At 41.9% G+C, this 18,257-nt stretch overlaps 1 protein-coding gene across 1 annotated transcript in view; it reads left to right on the top strand.

Annotated features, from left to right (window-relative positions):
* adam22 (ADAM metallopeptidase domain 22) overlaps window positions 1-15,750 on the top strand; it is a gene marked incomplete at its 5' end in the record, with an annotated part of 156,500 nt that extends 140,750 nt beyond the window's left edge. The window contains 5 exons of the mRNA XM_084052404.1: window positions 388-585; window positions 6,507-6,607; window positions 7,994-8,060; window positions 13,643-13,766; window positions 15,447-15,750. Coding sequence (XP_083908530.1) covers window positions 388-585; window positions 6,507-6,607; window positions 7,994-8,060; window positions 13,643-13,766; window positions 15,447-15,467 — 511 coding nt within the window. The 3' untranslated portion in view covers window positions 15,468-15,750. The remainder of the gene's footprint in view (window positions 1-387; window positions 586-6,506; window positions 6,608-7,993; window positions 8,061-13,642; window positions 13,767-15,446) is intronic.
* Between the last annotated feature and the right edge of the window lie 2,507 nt (window positions 15,751-18,257).

Genomic DNA, 18,257 nt, shown 5'->3' on the forward strand with positions numbered 1-18,257 from the left:
ATTAAGGCTCTGATTGGAACCAAAATGGAGTGTGTCTATAGTGAGCCAACATGCACGATATCTGCACCCTGACCAGAATGGAACAGAGCCTTCATTAATATCATTGGTAACACCTGTGAAGGAAGTAAGAAGAGGCCCAATTTCTTTCCAATATGGCCGCTGTGCATAGAGCCTATTGGGAAATAACGGAACGACTAAACCGGGAGGGGAAAAAAGGGGAAGGGGTTCAAAAGAATTGACAGCATTCCAACATGGCGTTCCAACAAGAGCAAACAACACTTTGAAGACGGCCTTCACAAAGAGAATCATGTTGATTCCTCCTCTTCTTCTTCTTCTTCTTCTTCTTCTACTACTTCTTCTTCTCCTCCTTCTGAATGTGCGTTGCAGTCCGGTGCCTCCGGGGGACTATGTGAAGAAACCCGGGGACGGGGACTCCTTCTACAGTGACATGCCCCCGGGCGTGAGCACCAACTCTGGCTGCAGCTCCAAAAAGAGGTCTGGCTGTCTGTCTAACCTCCAGATCACACTGTCCTTCACCCCATCCATTCCCTCCATCTCCCAGAACATCTCACTGTTTGGCTTCAGGTGATGCAGCTTTCATTCCATTACCGCCATCCTTCATTTTGCCTCTGAGTGAGTGAGAGAGAGAGAGAGAGAGAGAGAGAGAGAGAGAGAGAGAGAGAGAGAGAGAGAGAGAGAGAGAGAGAGAGAGAGAGAGAGAGAGAGAGAGAGAGAGAGAGAGAGAGAGAGAGAGAGAGAGAGAGAGAGAGAGAGAGAGAGAGAGGGGTGCAATGCTGACTCATGCTTTACACAACCAGTGGTGGAAAAAGTACTGAAATTAACTGAAAGTAAACGGCCTGTGTTATGTTACTTGAGTAAAAGTACAAAAGTATTGGCATCAAAATATACTTAAAGTACCAAAAGTGAAAGTACTGAAATGTTTGAAAATAGCAGATCTACAAGCTCACAACGCGTCGCGATGCGACGCGTTGTGAGCTTGTAGATTGGCTTTTTTCAAATAGCCTATGTATTCACCTGTTTCCTAGGCTTTCCACTTCCTGTGTGTTTTCCACTTCCTGTCGATTTGATCCAATGAAATCCAATGAAACTGGTCAGATGACTAATGATATCCAATGAAATCAGACAGGAAGTGGAAAACACACAGCCAAGGAAACAGGTGAATAAAATAGGGATAAAGTGGTTTTAATGTGTGTTTTATAATGTATTAATTTGTATCTGCAAAGTAACTAGTAGCTAAAGTTTTCAAATAATTGTAGTGGAGTAAAAGTATAATATTTGCTTCTGAGATGTAGTGGAGTAGAAGTAAAAGTATTGAAAACGGGAAATACTCCAGTAAAGTAAAAAATACTCCAGTAAAGTAGAGTTGTGCTTAAGTACAGTACTTGAGTAAATGTACTTAGTTACTTTACACCACTGGTCACAACAGCGCAGCGCTCCGCCGGAATAACAGATTTTCATTGAGCGACGCGGTCGTGTGACTCAGACATTAGGCTTGAGAGTGTTTGAGCAAGTGTGTGTGTGTGTGTGTGTGTGTGTGTGTGTGTGTGTGTGTGTGTGTGTGTGTGTGTGTGTGTGTGTGTGTGTGTGTGTGTGTGTGTGTGTGTGTGTGTGTGTGTGTGTGTGTGTGTGTGTGTGTGTGTGTGTGTGTGTGTGTGTGAGAGAGAGAGAGAGAGAGAGAGATTGTGTTCCGTCTCACTCTCTGTCTGTCTGTCTCTCCAGCAGCGCGGCCGGCCTGCACTGTGCACAGTAAAATCCTCCGCGTGAATTTAACTCCCAAGAGTTTGCAAATGAAACCAAAATGGACACTCTCTGAAAATGGATGAATTAACACAGAGGATTTTACCGTGTATGTATTATGGCTCTATACCTTTTGTGCATATCATGCTTCTTTTTAAATGATGAAGTCATTTTTCCCCCTTGCCTGGGCTCCATTTTCCTTGCTGTTGCTAAGTGATGATAAAAAAAAGATATATCATCCCTTCTTTTGAGCATAGAGCTTCATGTATACCAGAGACACGGCTGTCAAATACAATCTGATGGAGCCTCCATCAGATGTAGATCCAGCATGGAGGCCGACAAGTGGACAAAACACGCCATTTAAACACAATAACGACTAGAGAGGTTCATGTGCTCAGTAGAGCTTTGACGCATCTGATGTGTGAGTCCATATCTGGGCAAGGTTGTAGCCCAATCAGGCCGCCAATTACTTCCACTGTTAGAATGTTAAATATTTCCCCAAAAATTCTGCCAGAGAATCTCTGATGTCATATGTATGACATCATCAAGACTGATAGGCGGGAGGGTGGATCTGAGCTCATGCATTCACAAAATGTGCAAAACTATTATATTCTGGGATTTACTTCCTTGGCCTACTGGCAGCATGCACGAGGCATTTGGTGCTGATCTGTGGAGTGCATTTATGCGAGATGTGCCACAGGCAGACAGACACACACACACGGGGGTGAAAACACAATCATCCCCCTGCCTTTAGCCTGGTGGAGCTACATTAATAATCATTTCAAATAGATCTTTCTTTCTTTCTCCTTTATTTATTCAGGGAAACCCATTGAGAGCAAGCTCTCTTTTTCAAGGACGCCCTGATAACAAAGATTTGAATCACAGTTAGTTAGTTAGTTACATTACAATGTCACAACTAATCTAACAATTAAGCAAAAAAAGAAAAGCGGAAGCATAAAACAACATTAAAATAATCGCAAAAGGCGGCATAGATGACATTTTCAGATTGTCCTTCACCTGATATTTGAGTGATGTCGGGTAGTGGAAAGAATGTTTTAACACGTTCTCCTTGAAAAACATCACGTAGCAGCCAGCAGAGTTCATTATGTTCATTATTATTAGGACTTATTAGGACATTTAGACTGAGCCTTATAGTGTCGATAGAACACGCTCAACTGGGTTTGGCATCGTTAGATTGTATTCGACAGCCAAGCTGTGTGTTTTGTCTATCTCCGATTATGTTGGATGTGTTATAGGATACTGATAGAACATACAGTACCCTCCCTACCCCCTAAGTAAGGACATTAAATTGAATGATCAATGTCAATCCAAGTGATGGTAACAACTAGGAAAATAGGGCCCAGGTTGGAAAACTGCTGTTTGTTTATAATGGCTTTGGTACATGTTAGAATCCACAATGTTAACTTAACTCTTCACCCTTTCAGAGTTTAATTGAAGGCAGGGTAAGTGATATTTTTTGGTTAAAACAAGAAGCACTATATTCTGATAGTACTCATTGCTATAGAGTGTTTGTTCAGTAACAGGAGTCTCCATGTCTCTCCAGCTCTTAATAAACAGAAAATACATGTTCAGTATAGGTGACGAAATCTCAGCCAATAGGGAGCGAGTACCCATTTATAAGCTTCATTTTTATAGTGTTCCAGCTCCAATTTTGTCTGCTCATTTCTTTGTGTCATCACTTCCAATTTCACTTGTTTAATCTATATCCTGACTGGGTTCTCTGTCCTGATTGGATCAAATTTGTATCCTGACCTGAAAAATGCATTTTCTGTTTAATAAAGAGCTGGAGAGACATGGAGACTCCTGTTACTGAACAAACACTCTATAGCAACGAGTACTATCAGAATATAGAGCTATTTAACACTTATTTTAACCAAAGAAAATCACTTACCCTACCTTTAACTCTCTGGATGAAGTGGGCAGTATACTGTTGAGAAGCATTTGATAGCATGTTTAAGAACCCACGTATGAACTAGTGGGATCTTGTATTACTTACAAGACAAAGTAGGCCCTGCTTACTGCTGTTTGCCATCGTAGGGCAGCATGGATGCGATCATCCCGTTACCGTGGTAACTGGGTAGCATGGATGGGATCATTCATCAATTACCATGACGTTGCCTCACTGCTGCTGTTTTACCATGGCACCATAATGTGCTCCTCCCCCTTTGCATGCCCCGCCCACTCTCCACAGCCCCATACATCACCATATACATTTCGTCGATAGACTTACTGTATGAATATGTACAAATCACCAAGTCTATACTGTATATCAGTCATTTATATATTTTTTTCTAAGAATCATAAGAAATGTCTTGAATTATTGTACTATTGAGGCTGTATTGACTTCACAATACAGCCTCCATCTGGACTCGCTCAGACATTAGAGCTGCCCGCACCGCTGCGCGTTCGAGCCAATCAGCGGCTGCTAGGGGCGGGATCATCCAATCACCTTCCAAGTAGCTTGGAGAAAAAAAAGGGACCGCCCCTTCATCGATTGTGCTGCCGAGGTCCCAGATGGAAGTAGCCTGTGAAACAAATGTGACGCAAGCTTCTTCCATCTGGCAGAGTCAGGTTATAATAAAATAATAATAAAAAAATAATAATACATTTAAAATGTCAGGTGGTGCAACTATCTGAGCGTACATGTTGACAAGCAGTGGCTCTGGAGGCATATAGCGGTCGCCTGGGGACACAGAAAGTCCCCGCTTCGATCCTTGCCTCCTCCAGGCTTCAAAAATACAGTTTTTGGAAAAAAATCTAAAAAAATGTTTTTCCAAGATTTTTCAAAAATAGCAGATCTACAAGCTCATAGCGCGGCACTCGCTGCCACGCTATGAGCTTGTAGATCTGCTATTTTTGAATAGCCAAAGAAATCTAAAGTGACAGACGTGTTCGAGGTCTTAATGGGTTAAGCCAGGGGTCTTCAACGCTTTCAGGCCAAGGACCCCCATAGCTGAGAGAGTGATGAAGCAGGGACCCCCTCTATATTGTATAAAATTATGTTTCAGATTCAACTTTTTTTATGTACTTGGTCTGCTCTTTTTTCCCTCTACACCAAACACCTCTTTGCCAAAAAAAGATCTGCTATTTTTGGCTGAAGTTCTCCTCAGAAAAGGGATGTTATAGGGTTCAAGTGGTTAAAAAAAAAATCATATCACACAAAGATTTGGCGGACCCCCTGTAGTAACTCTGAGGACCCCCTGTTGAAGACCCCTGGTTTAAGCCCTATTTTATACTTTGGCTATTTTAGGAAGAGTGTGAACATTTTTTTAAACTCAAAATGGTGTAAAAAGTTTGAAATATTCTGAAGAATATCTTTTTGAAACATTTTGCATATTATGTCCAAAATAGGGACGCCAGGGTTGATGCGGTTATGTGTCCCTGAGCAAGAGTATTTAAAGGGATATGTTTTGGCATCAATACAAATACCATTTCAGGAAAGCAATTATTGTGGCCAATACCTGAAGCTTTCAAAAGATACTTTGATTGATTGAATATTTTATTGGGCAAAAAAATGTAAACAGCACAATTACATTTATAATACTTTGTCTAAAAGGTCCGTCCAAAAAAGTCCTTGCGGTCTTGTTTCTATTGGGCTCCTTGGTATTCAATTCATAGACATATATAGTAGCAACCAACCTGTTCAAATATCAACACAAAAATTCAGAAAAAAAATAACACTAATATGTGCTTAGTTGGATACAGTATGTTATACAAATGTTTTTCTGCATACAGTATACAGTAGTCTGTACAATCTTAGACATACACCGTAACTTTATGGTGGTCGTAACTTTGTCGTTAAGTGGATGTTTCTGTTGACTTCCACCATGGATGCTCTAATGTTGCACCGCCTCACATTTTAATGGTTGGTAGGACCAGAACTCAGGTGAGAAAATGAATTGTCAGTAAAAGCTGTACAAAACAACAAAACAAAACAACAAAATGACAATACATTGTTGATATTGCTAATTCAAATCCAGTTCTGGTCACTTATTATGACTTGTTTTCTCCAAAGTCATTCTTTACATTTTGTTATGTTAAAGGAGTAGTTCACCCAAAAATGACTTATTTTCTATGAATTAAACACCCTGTGAAGCCTTGAATTTATGAAGATCTTTTGTTTTTTGTCGATTTCCTAAGCCAATAATTTCTTACCGGCCGAACGACGCTAATGTATCCGGTAGGAGACTCAAATGAGTCTCTTTGAGTCTCATACCGGAAATACACCCGGTCATCAAATTGTTGTCTCAGGAATACAAAAATGTATAGAAAATAAGTAATATTTTGGGTGAACTATTCCTTTAAATGATTTCTAATGAATCGTGGAAATGGGGAGAACCCAGATCTTTGACTAATGAGGACTAATGAGGCACATAAGGTAGTCAATGAGGTGTCGTGTGTATAAGTGAGTGTGTAGATCTATGAGGACTTGTGCTGTATATGGTTGTCAATGGCGTGTCACGTGTCGGTGTGTGTGTGTAGCGCTAACGATGATGATGACGACTAATGAGGACTTGTGCTGTATATGGTTGTCAATGGCGTGTCACGTGTCGGTGTGTGTGTGTAGCGCTAACGATGATGATGACGACTAATGAGGACTTGTGCTGTATATGGTTGTCAATGGCGTGCCATGTCTATTATGTGTGTGTGTAGATCTAATAATGACTAATGAGGACTTGTGCTGCATGTGGTTGTTATTGATGTGTCATGTGTGTATATGTGTACAGATCTAATGGTCTGTCACACTCGTGGAGTGAGAGGATTCCGGACGCCAAACACATCTCAGATATCTGTGAGAACGGCAGACCCAGGAGCAACTCCTGGCAAGGTAACGCTGCGTTTTCTTTGAGTGTGTGTAAGTATGTGCATGTGTGCGCACATGTTTGTAACATACTGTAACACGGTATAGAACGTGTTCTAGGCTTTAAATAATAATAAATACCCAGGAAGATAATGGAACACAGATACTGTACCTGCACCTGATCCATGTTTGGTTGGATGAATCTCTTAGACACACCAACATTGTTCTGGTGAACACTATTGTTGCTATTTTGTGAAGTTCACTATTTCCATTTGGACATGTCAACTCGCCCACAAGCTTACTGTTCATCAATGCATACAATTCACACAGCCGAGCTATTCACAATACTGTATCCAGCCCTATTCACAATACTGTATCCAGCCCTATTCACAATACAGTATCCAGCCCTATTCACAATACTATATCCAGCCCTATTCACAATACTTTATCCAGTCTCTCTTATTGGTATCCAAGGCTTAGAATATTTCTCAGTTCTATCTGTTGCCCACGCAACATGTTCTCAGACTGCACATTTAGTTACTTACCTTTAACAATAATAATAATAATAATACATACGACTTATATGCGCTTTTTTTAGGTACGCAAAGTCGCTTTACAGAAACAAGATAAAAAACAACTTTTTTAGGAAGAACTAGTTAAAAAAGGTTAAAAAAATATAAAAGAAAGGTGAACAAAGGGGGGATTTAACTATACATAGTTTTACTTACCTGTAACTGCACCTGTAGCTTCTTATCTGTAACTGCACACCTAACTAGCTATCATTAGCTAAAGATTAAACAGGGAGGGACATCATAGACGGCCCATAGACTTTTTTATTTCATTCATTTTTTATAATTTTTATCCCATGATTTTGTAACCCATATTTTTTTCACCCAGTGCCAATTGCCTATGTAATCCTGGGCGCTACTCTCCCTCTGCCAGCCTAGGGAGAGCCCAAGCTGAAGCTAATGCCTCCTTCAATGCATGAGGAGTGAGCAGGCCACTTTTTATCAACTGACAGGGGGTAGTTTCCCTGAACCAGTTCCTTTCCCCTCCATCAGGCACCCTGGCTGACCAGGGGGAGGCAGTATAGAGACCAGGATTACTGCATGTTTTTGTGAGGGTACCTACCCTAGGAAACACGAGGAGAACATGCAAACTCCACACAGAGTAGGCCCTTTCGCCAACCGCCATAGACTTGTTTTGTTTCATTTTTGTCCATGGCTCCAGTTTTCTTTAGAGGCTGACATGACACAGGCTCATCCACAACATTAATTAGAAATCTGAACAATGTTCTCAGATTGTGTTTCCTGTTATCTTTGTTAATCTTTTTTTTTTGTTTTGCTATCTCCTCCTATACCATCCGTCTTTCTTATTTCAAACATGACTTATTTTTATTCGGTGTCTTTGTAGGCAACGTGAGTGGACACCGTAAGAAGCTGAAAGGGAAGAAGTTCCGGGCTCGCTCCAACTCTACAGAGTAAGTGTCCTGTGATGATGTCATGTCAGGGTGTGATGTCATATCCTCCCCATGTTGTAGATGTTGTTTGGATGCTGGTTTGGAGGACAGCCTGCCGTGAACTACTCCCATCAGCTTCTATCGATAACATCCTTGATTTGAAAGTCAATCATTGGTTTATACGGGAAGATCAAGAGACTGAAATACTGATCATTTCTTTGTCCAGATTATGTACCACGTAATCAATCAACCAAAAAACTAAAACAAAAACAAAAAGAGCCTAGAATGCCACAATCTCTAATTTCACACCAGCTACTTTTCTCACAAGAGGAAAAGATGTTACAGACAAACTGTACAGGGCCGTTCACTAGAAGCACAATAACTATAACGATAATTAAGTAAACTTCCACACTGTGAGCAATAACGTTCAGTAAACAGAGGCACCAAACAGCTGTGTCAGAGCCCACATGGAGGGGGAGAGAGACAGAGAGATCTCTCTGTGGTGCAGAAAGACACATGAAATATTATGGATGATCTGACTATCTGACTATTAATTATAAGGAGGTGAGATAGTTGTAGCCTACCAGAGGTAACGCCGGCTAACCCACCAGCTAGCGTTAGCTTCATAATCATCTCCTCATCTCTGTTAATATGAAAATATTGTCATAAACAAGATACAATATTGTTTATGACTATCGTTGTACGTTAGTTATAATGTACTCCATCCACTTGAACTAGAAGAACGATTTATTTTAACAACATATTTATAGTTATCGTGCTTGGTGTCAACGGCAGTTATTCTGTGTATCCATGGCCTAAAAATCTACTATGTTTCAACAGTATGTACAGCCATTAAGCTACTGTATACAGTGTACACCAGAAAAAGCTGAATATATTGAATATTAATAATGGTTAAGTATGTGTATACACCTGTGGATTGTGAGAGAATACAGCACAGTGGGTTCTTAAAGGATAAGTCCGGCTTTTTACCAACCTGAGTCCTATATATCTTAGTTGTTGTCAACATGTTGACTGGTTGTAGTAACACATGTGTCACTTGTTGTGTCATTGTAGTCCTTTACGTACTGGAAGTAGCTGTCAAATACAAAACCAGATGATGTTTTGGAAGTATTTAAAACATGCACCCTCAACACAATAACACTAATTTGCCCCATTGTTGTCCATTCTAACCGAGGCAGCGTACCATTCTGCACACCAGTATTACTGAAGTTCTGTCTGACAATTGGCTCTATGCACAGCAGCCATTTTGGAGAGAAATTGGGCTCCTTCCTTGCTTCCTTCACAGGTGTTACCAATGACACTAATGAAGGCTCTGTTCCATTTAGTGGAGCACAGTGGTTCTCACACTTTTTAATTTCAAGGACCCCCATAACTCTGAGAGTGTACAAATGGAACCAAATGGACCGGATTTGGTTCCATTTGTACACTCTCAGAGTTAAACCCTCTCAAGGAACCATGAGGTCCCTGGACCACACTTTGAGACCCACTAGTATTTCTAGTGAGCCAACATGCACAACATCAGCACCCTGCCTCTGTTTGACCAGAATGGAACAGAGCCTTAATTAGTATCATTGGTAACACCTGTGAAGGAAGTCAATTTTTCTCCAAAATGGCTGCTGTGCATAGAGCCTATTAATCAGTTATGGCTCAAATACATGTTCAAAATGCTGTATGAGAATTATTGTTTAAAAATAAGGGTTTTCATATGGCAGTGAACATATTGTTTAGCTGCACTGGTCGTTGCTTCTGGTGCAGTTCTTTATCATAATAACTAAACAAATTAGGACTCAGGTTGAAAATCAAATGGACTTCTGTTGGGTGTTGGTCTGTGAAGCAGTCTGCGATGCACAGCATGACAGAACTCAGTAACAACAATTCGTTCATCTGCCAGAGGATGGCATGTCCTCTCATACACAATGTGCAACTGAACCCACATAACAACAATAACAACAACATTGTAATGGTCTCCATGATGCTGCTGTTGTTATTGTAGTAGTTCATTGTTGTTGTTATTGCAGTTGGTGTTTTGGGTCTCATCCACCATCTTGTCTTGCATCTTGGGTGACGTTTTCTTCAGAATGTCTTTGTCCGCTCTCCTCTGCTCTGCTCTCCTAAAAAAAATATCTCCTCTTCTTCTTCCACCTCCTTGACTCATTTTGTTTTTTTCCATTTCTTTTCCTTCATTCCTTCTCTCTCCTCCTTCCTTTCTTTGTCTTGTGTCCATCGCCCCCTCCCTCCCCCCCTTCCCCCCTCCTCCCACAGGTATTTAACCCCTCGCATCCAAACTGAGTGTTATGATGTAACTAAATGGGTAGAAGATGTGAATAGAAACACTCAAGGACCTTACCTTAGGTACTACGACCTCAGACCACGTCTCCCACTACTTTCTAAACGTTGACAGCTTTGATTTGGTTTATGTTTTGGTTAAAAGTATCCCTGGCTAATAAGCCAAATATGCCTTAATACATTATAATTTGGCCTCTATTACTAAAATATATATTTTAAAACACCTTAAATATTGTATTTATTTTAGAAACGGTTCATCTTTTACTCAATAGGGGCAATGCCCGTCGCAAGTTGATGATGTCATTTGTCCATGTGTGGTCTATCCCTATGGAATTTATGGAATGCGTGTGCAAAAAAACATCAATGTGATGCTCATATTAACCTTAGAAAGTAGTTTTTTATTTTCACATGCATTCCATAAATTCCATACGGCTAAACCACACATGGGCATCATCAACTTGCGACTGGCATTGCCCCTATTGAGTGAAAGATGAACTGCTTCTAAAATAAATAAATATTTAAGGTGTTTTTAATTTGACACTTTAGTTGTAGAGGACTATTATAATGTATTATGGCATATTTGGCTTATTAGCCAGGGATCCTTTTAAAGGTTAAAGTACGTAGGAGCTGCTATTTCCTCTGATGGCTTCTTGTTCCCTTTTAACCACCAAGCAAGAAGCTCTTTATGTTCTATGTTCTACATTTCTCCATTTATCTGTTCTTCGCACTCGTTATCAGAGGAAATGTTTTCTCTGTAGAAAACAAGAACACTAGTTGGTGCTTTAATATGAAAATGTTATTATGACAACTTAATTATGTAGTTTCCTTATCTCCCCTTTGACTCTATCACCCTGTCTCTTCTCACTGCATGTGGATCTGTTGTGTACTTGTGTTGTGTACTTGTGTTGTGTCTTACACTAATCTAATTGAAGTGGTCTTATTGTGTGTTGTTCTACAGTCGCAAAGAGCAGTAACTGCTTTTATTTTTCAAACATATTATCTGTTAAACAAAGGCAAATCCGCAGAAATAACTTAAAATAACCCAAAATTTTTTTTTTTCTATCAATTACAACCCCAATTTATTTTGTTTTTGTCGCATTCCTGAGCCAATATTTTGATGACCGACGGAGTCTCTGGAAGAGTCTCCTACCGAGTCTCCTACTGACCAATGACCCGGTCATCAAATTATTGGCTTAGTAATGCGACAAAAACTAAAAAATCTCCATGAATTCAAGGCTTCATGGGGTGTGTAATTGGGTCATGTTTCGGGTGAACTACACTACTCGATAAAAATCGATAAAGTACTCAGTACCTAACCCAGTAGTAATAATCTCAAAGGAATGAACAAAAATAAATGTAGATACAGTACAGTATACATTTCATCCTATTAGCAATTCATGTTAGATTTAATATTTGTTGTAAAAACACCAATTTATATACAACATAGCTAATGAGTTATATGGTGGTTAGTAATTCAAGGACATTAATGTTCTAAACAGCTAAGTAGGCTCATTAGATCTGTAGAACCTGAACCAATGTGAGTTCATCAACAGATACCTGTGTCTCACACTCTGTAGACCCCAGTCCCCTCTCCCTAGAACACTGCTTCTCACTAAGATCAGCATTTTACACAGGGAATCTGGATGATAAATGATACATATTCTAGTTCATAAAAATATAAAAAGTGATCCTATAACCAATAGGCTCTATGCACAGCAGCCATATTGACTAGAAACACTCCATTTTGGTTCCCAAATGGCCCCTTATGGTGGGTGTCTAACTCTGAGAGTGTACAAATGGAACCAAATGGACCCGTAAGGGTCCATTTGGTTCCATTTGTACACTCTCAGAGTTATGGGGGTCCTTGAAAATAAGACAACCACTATGCCACACTAAATGGAACAGAGCCTTAATTACTATCATTGGTAACACCTGCGAAGGAAGTAAGGAAGGGGCCCAATTCATTCCCAATATGGCTGCTGTGCATAGAGCCCATTGTGGTTATAGGATAGATCATTTTGGTTGTGGTTGAGAAGCATTGTGCTAGACTGTGACAACTGAATCTATAGGTTTATTTGTCACTAAACAACTTTGATTGTTCAACCATTCCACAACCATCGTACAAGTCCCAGTTATGACTGCACACTCACTAAACTATACTGCTGCATTCATGTTCCATCCCCAAATGACCATACTGGTGGTCTGACACGTTTAGCCCATTGACACAATGAACTATTGTGTCTTTATCCTTGTCTTTATCTTTGTCAAAGGCAGATTGATTTGAAATTTCTTGCCAAAAATAGTTTAAGAGAAGATTGATTTAGTAATGAAATCCAGAAGTCCATGATTAATGAACCATACAAAGATGTTTTGCCACTTTTGACTAAAATATTCAAGATCGGTAACATTTCAGTGACTGTCGTGAAATGAAAAAAAAAAATACTTGCATTGACAGCAGTATAGTCGTAGTATTGTGTGCAGTACTGATGCAGGATCAATTCGGGTCAACTTTGACCGTGGTTCCATGTTGTGCCGTGTGTTTGAATACTGTAGGAGTTTACACTTTCAGTTACTCAACTTTGGTCTGGCCTGCTGTTCCACTCCATATTACCCAGCATTCTCCTCACTGCTAAATCCGTTGCTCACCGCGGCCTGACACTTCCTGTTCAGCACTTTGCCACAGGCTTGAGCTCAAACCATCCCACTTCACGCGACAACACCTGAATGACACAACATCATGCCATGTCTTCATTTTCCCATAGCAGCTTGTATCTCTATCCTGCTCCCTCCATCATCTGGGTGTGGCGTGCCGTGAGTCGTGACAATGAAAACGCGATGCTGTCACAGGTCGCTGATGTCAGCGTGAACGATGTGAACGATTGGCCAAACCAGTGCTGAGTACTTCCTGTTGTAACGGAGGTTGCTGATAAAAGCTGTGCTCTGCTCTGAACATCAGGCACAAAAAACAAAACAATGATAAAGACAACTTTTTGCTTCATTAATGCTTCTTCTCTGCTTCATTTTTGTTCAGTTACCATACAGTCTTTTAAGAGCAACCTCTTTCTTTCAAGGGAAAGCTACAACTCGAAATCTGACTGAAAGGAGGATGTTGGCCAAACTCATAGATGATCTTAAAAAGCATAGCCTAAAATCAACTCCAATCCACAACCAAAATCTATAAATGAACTTTTATACTAAACTATGTCTTTGGGCGACTGAATCCTACACACGTCTTACTCCAGAGAAAAGGTCATGCCTGAATGATGTCACTTCCTGTCCCCCTGCCTCCCGTACAGGACACTGTCCCCGGCCAAGTCTCCTACGTCCTCTACAGGGTCCATCGCATCCAGTCGGCGCTATCCCTACCCCATGCCCCCCTTGCCTGACGACCAGAGGAAGGCCAACAGGCAGAGTGCCAGAGTGAGTTCTCCCCTTGCTGGTTTTGTTTTAATAATTAGACATAGGGGGATTATGTCAGCCTCAATATGCATTGTGCATACAGCAGTGGTTCTCAAACGTTTTCGTGCAAAGGGCCCCCAAATTGATATATATTTAGCCGCGGAGGACCCCCAGAAGCAAAGATTTTAGTTAAAAATGTTCGGTATGAGCTTGTAGATCTGGTATTTTTGAATAGCCAAAGTATAAAATATGGATTAAGTGGTTAAAATGATTGTGACACTATATTAACTAATTTTGCTGGGGACCCCCTGGTACCCCCCCCCCCCCCCCACAGACCCCTGGGGTTCCCCGTTACCCACTTTGAGAGCCAATGGCATACAGTATCAGGACTAAAAACAGGGCTGAAAAACGTGTTCTGTAAGAAAGTTGAAGACAAATAAAAAATAAATAAATAACTGTTACAGTTAGAGTTGCAGAGTAAGTAACAGACCCTGTAAGGGTCTATTTGGAACCCTCTCAAGGAACACTGAGGGTCCCTGGACTCGGACCCCACTTTAAGAACCACTGTCCTAGATTATTCTTAAATTACACATATCGGATTGGTACTTGATATCGACCGATACGCAAGTTATGGGTAACAGAATCGTTATCAGGAAGGAAAAGGAAAAAGGGGTATCGGTAGCCTGGGTGCCAGCCTGCTTCGCTGCGTTCGGCGGACTTTTTTTCTCTCTCCGCTTCTCAGTCTGGAATGCCTCCTATCTCCAGGAGGCGGGACACAGCAGCCAAGGTTCCAAACCTACCGTGGCTTCTGATTGGTCTGTGGTGCGGGGCGGGACAAAAAAAACGGTGTGATCGTTTTGATTCGTCATTCGTTTGAACAACATCCAATCAGCAACGACGTTGCCGAACGTAACATATGTAGTTCCTGTGTACTTCCTGTGTAGTTCTGAAAGACGAGTCAATCGGGTGCATTCCAGACTGAGAAGCGCAGAGAGAAAAAAAAATCCGCCGAACGTAGCGAAGCAGGCTGGCACCCAGGCTAGGGTATCGGTACATCTCTATTAACTCTTTAACTGCCAGAGTATATACACAATCTACCCCCTTCCCTGCCATAGAATAACATTGCAAAAACAGGTAAAATGTGAATTTTGTCTCCGTTTATTTTTTAACATTGAAGTGAATGGAGCAGAAAATTTTCGCATCGCGTTATCTCCTGCTTCCTTTGTGATAAACAAAAAATTTAAAAAGCAAAAAAAAAAAAAAAAAAACATTTTTTTTTTCCAAAAATCTCGTCCAATCTCGTCGACGGCTGGCTGAGCCATGCGGAGAAAAACGAGAAATCTCGTCAATGGCAGGAAAATAGTTAAAAAGGTGGTATAAGGCCCGGACGGCTGGCATAGCGGTCCAGGCACTAGGCTGCTAATGCAGCCTGACAGTGTGTCGCGGGTTCGAATCCCGATCATGACAACCTTTGCAGCGTGTCACTCCCCATCTCTCTCCCCATTTCCTGTCAGTCTACTGTATACTATCAATAAAGGCAAAATAATATTTTAAAAAAAAGGCGGCATAAAGAATCTGGGCATTAGAAAAAGGGGGACGTAATTTTTTTTCCAGCATGAATAAAAAGCTGTTTTATAATTAAATCTATTCCCGGCAATATGACTACTGTAGGCTGATGTGTTTGTGTTTGTTCTCTTGCAGCTGTGGGAAACGTCAATATAAACCCTGTTCTCTGCTGCCCTCTGCTGCCCAAAGCTACTTAAGAACTCCACCTTTCTCTCCTTTTCTATCAATGGAAATAACACACACACACACGTGAAGCAAAATTGACACAAAAATGACAACAACAACAACAACAACAACAACGAGAGAGGGCGTCCCACTGGAGTGCAAAAGTGGCACCAAAAGAGGCATGTGTGAATGAATGCAACGGAGGCCTCCTACAAAACCTGCCTTGCTCGACGGCAACAGGAGCGGGCGTCGGTTCTTTCGGGACCCCCCTCCGGCGCGGAGCTCCCCTGCTCAGAACCCCCCCCCGGTGACCCCCCCCCCCCCCCACCCCTGTGGAGTTCAGACTCCAGCCTGCTCCGGACTGCTCAGGCCTTCACCGACGATGGGACTCAAACCCGCAACCTTTTCCCTTTTCTTTAAATCCTTGTCCACCTTAGTGTTGGCTGCCATCACCCCCCCCCCCCTCCCCTCCCCACACACACACACACACACACACACAGACACACAAACACACAGACACGCCTTTAGCGTCATCTCCCTTCCAGGATTAAGCTGATTGGAGCTTCTCTACCGTACGGGGGGTGGGGGGGGGGGCGGGAAAGCCAGGGACAGACCGTCCAATCGTGTCGTCGTTTTCACTCGGAAACAATGCAATTCCGACCGTTTTTCTGAAGCACGCAAACCACTGTAGAGACGAACACTTTTACTTCCTGTATGCATGAGATCAAATGCTGTTGTATTGAATCCCACCCCCCTTATCCCCCTCCCCTCGCCACCAAGACGAGGGCATCGTTCCGGGTGACCTGGATGGACAGTGTGTGTGTGTGTGTGTGTGTGTGTGTGTGTGTGTGTGTGTGTGTGTGTGTGTGTGTGTGTGTGTGTGTGTGTGTGTGTGTGTGTGTGTGTGTGTGTGTGCGTGTGTGTGTGTGTGTGTGTGCGTGTGTGTATGGGGGTGGTGATTTTACATCCCAGGCGTAGACGACTCCTCCCCACCTATAGGCTCCTTAGCAGCGTTCCCATAGCTATCATGCTCATTATTACCTGATTTATACTTGGTTTCCTTGCCGGTGTCTCACACCGAAAATAGGCGATCTACAAGCTCACACAACGTGGCGCGCTGTGACGCATTGAGAGCTTGCAGATCGCCTATTTTCGGTGCGAGACACCGCGCGGCAACCAAGTATAAACCAGCCTTTAGTCTTACTATAGCCTAGTAGAGCTGAGCCCTTAACGGTCGGTGTGTAAATATGTACAGGCAAGGACAGCCAATGAGACGTCTTCATGCTCTTTTTGTTTACTACTTTTGAAGAGTTGCTCCTCTCCTCTTCCTCCCTGCTGTGTGGTGTGTGTGTGTGTGTGTGTGTGTGTGTGTGTGTGTGTGTGTGTTGTAGCATTCTGTGTTCCGTCCATTCTCCCCTTCCCTGTGTCTTGTCCTGTGTGATCTGCTGTCGCTCGCGCCCACGTCCTCCCGCGGCAGAATGTACGAGCTGTCTCGTTCCGCCCTCACCTCTCTGCTTTCCTCCTGCGACTACGGGAGAAATGCATGCAGATTCAACTGTGATTGATTGAATGATTGATTGATTAATTGACTGGTTGACGGCTAATTTGTCTCTCTTGACGAAAATAACCGATTTTCAATTGTAAAAACGCGCAGCAGCGCCATGTTCGCTCAACTCGAAAAACGTATTTTTGAGAAATAATTATGTTATTTTCATCAAGCAACATGGCGGTTTGACAAAGTTTAAACTAGATTTAAGAAGTTGATGTTGATTTTTTTGGCGCACTGTATTAATGAAGAATGTTATGGAGTTGACCGTCGATGACGAGAGTGATTTCTCTCCTCTTTTATTTAACTAAGTCAAGTAGGTTTGCCGTCTCCTTCCTTGCCCTCGGTAGAGAGACGGGATAGAAAGAAGTGTTTTTTTTTGGTGTAGCTATATAGACGTGAATGATGCCCCCCTGTTTCACCTCTTTCTCACCTGGATGATAGATCCAGATGTCTTTTAGTTTGCTCTGACGCTATCTTTGGATGTATTGAGGCCCGCACTGAAAGCTACACGACTACGCACATGAAGAAGACACTGGCTTTAGCTGAATGTGACACTGAAGTCCCGCCGTGAGGATGCTCGACAACAGTTAACAGCTCTAAACCGCTGTTTCCTGAGAATCTGGGAAGTTGGGATTGAAATGGTTGTTTTTTTTTCTTTTTTGGCTGTGATGCTACAGACATTTAGCCTTGCAGGTGATGACTCCTTAGTGTACAGTGCTTGCTGTTTAAGAGCGTTTAGCATGACAGTGGCCTTCTGTCTGTCCTCTGCTAATGGTGCGTTTCTTTACTGGGGAAATGAGCATGTTAAGCCACTTTATTCCTTTATTGACACCTGCTGCGTTTTTCTGACACACTACACTGAGAGCGGACTGAACCGCAAGACGCCTAAAGCCTGAGTTACACTTGGTTGTGTGCCATATGTCATGCTACGAAAATAGTAGATCTACAAACTTGTGGATCGGCTATGTTCGGGGGCACGACGCGAGCACTAAGGATAAATCAGCCTTTAAAGCCGGCTGGTCATGTAATCAATCCACGACGTTGGTTGAAAGATGAGCGAGAATCTATGAATTGATACCGATGCTGTGCATAGACTCTTGACAACGCATGCCAGCATCACAGTTTATCATTACTTTCTTTTTGTTTGGTTTTATTATCTATCTGAGATCCATTCCCCATAACAACTTGATTAAACACTTAAGGCTAATTTATACTTTGTCGCACGGCTGTGT

The sequence above is a fragment of the Gymnoscopelus microlampas genome (genome assembly GCF_963454915.1).
Source record: "Gymnoscopelus microlampas genome assembly, chromosome: 3".
In the NCBI taxonomy this organism is placed as follows: domain Eukaryota; kingdom Metazoa; phylum Chordata; class Actinopteri; order Myctophiformes; family Myctophidae; genus Gymnoscopelus; species Gymnoscopelus microlampas.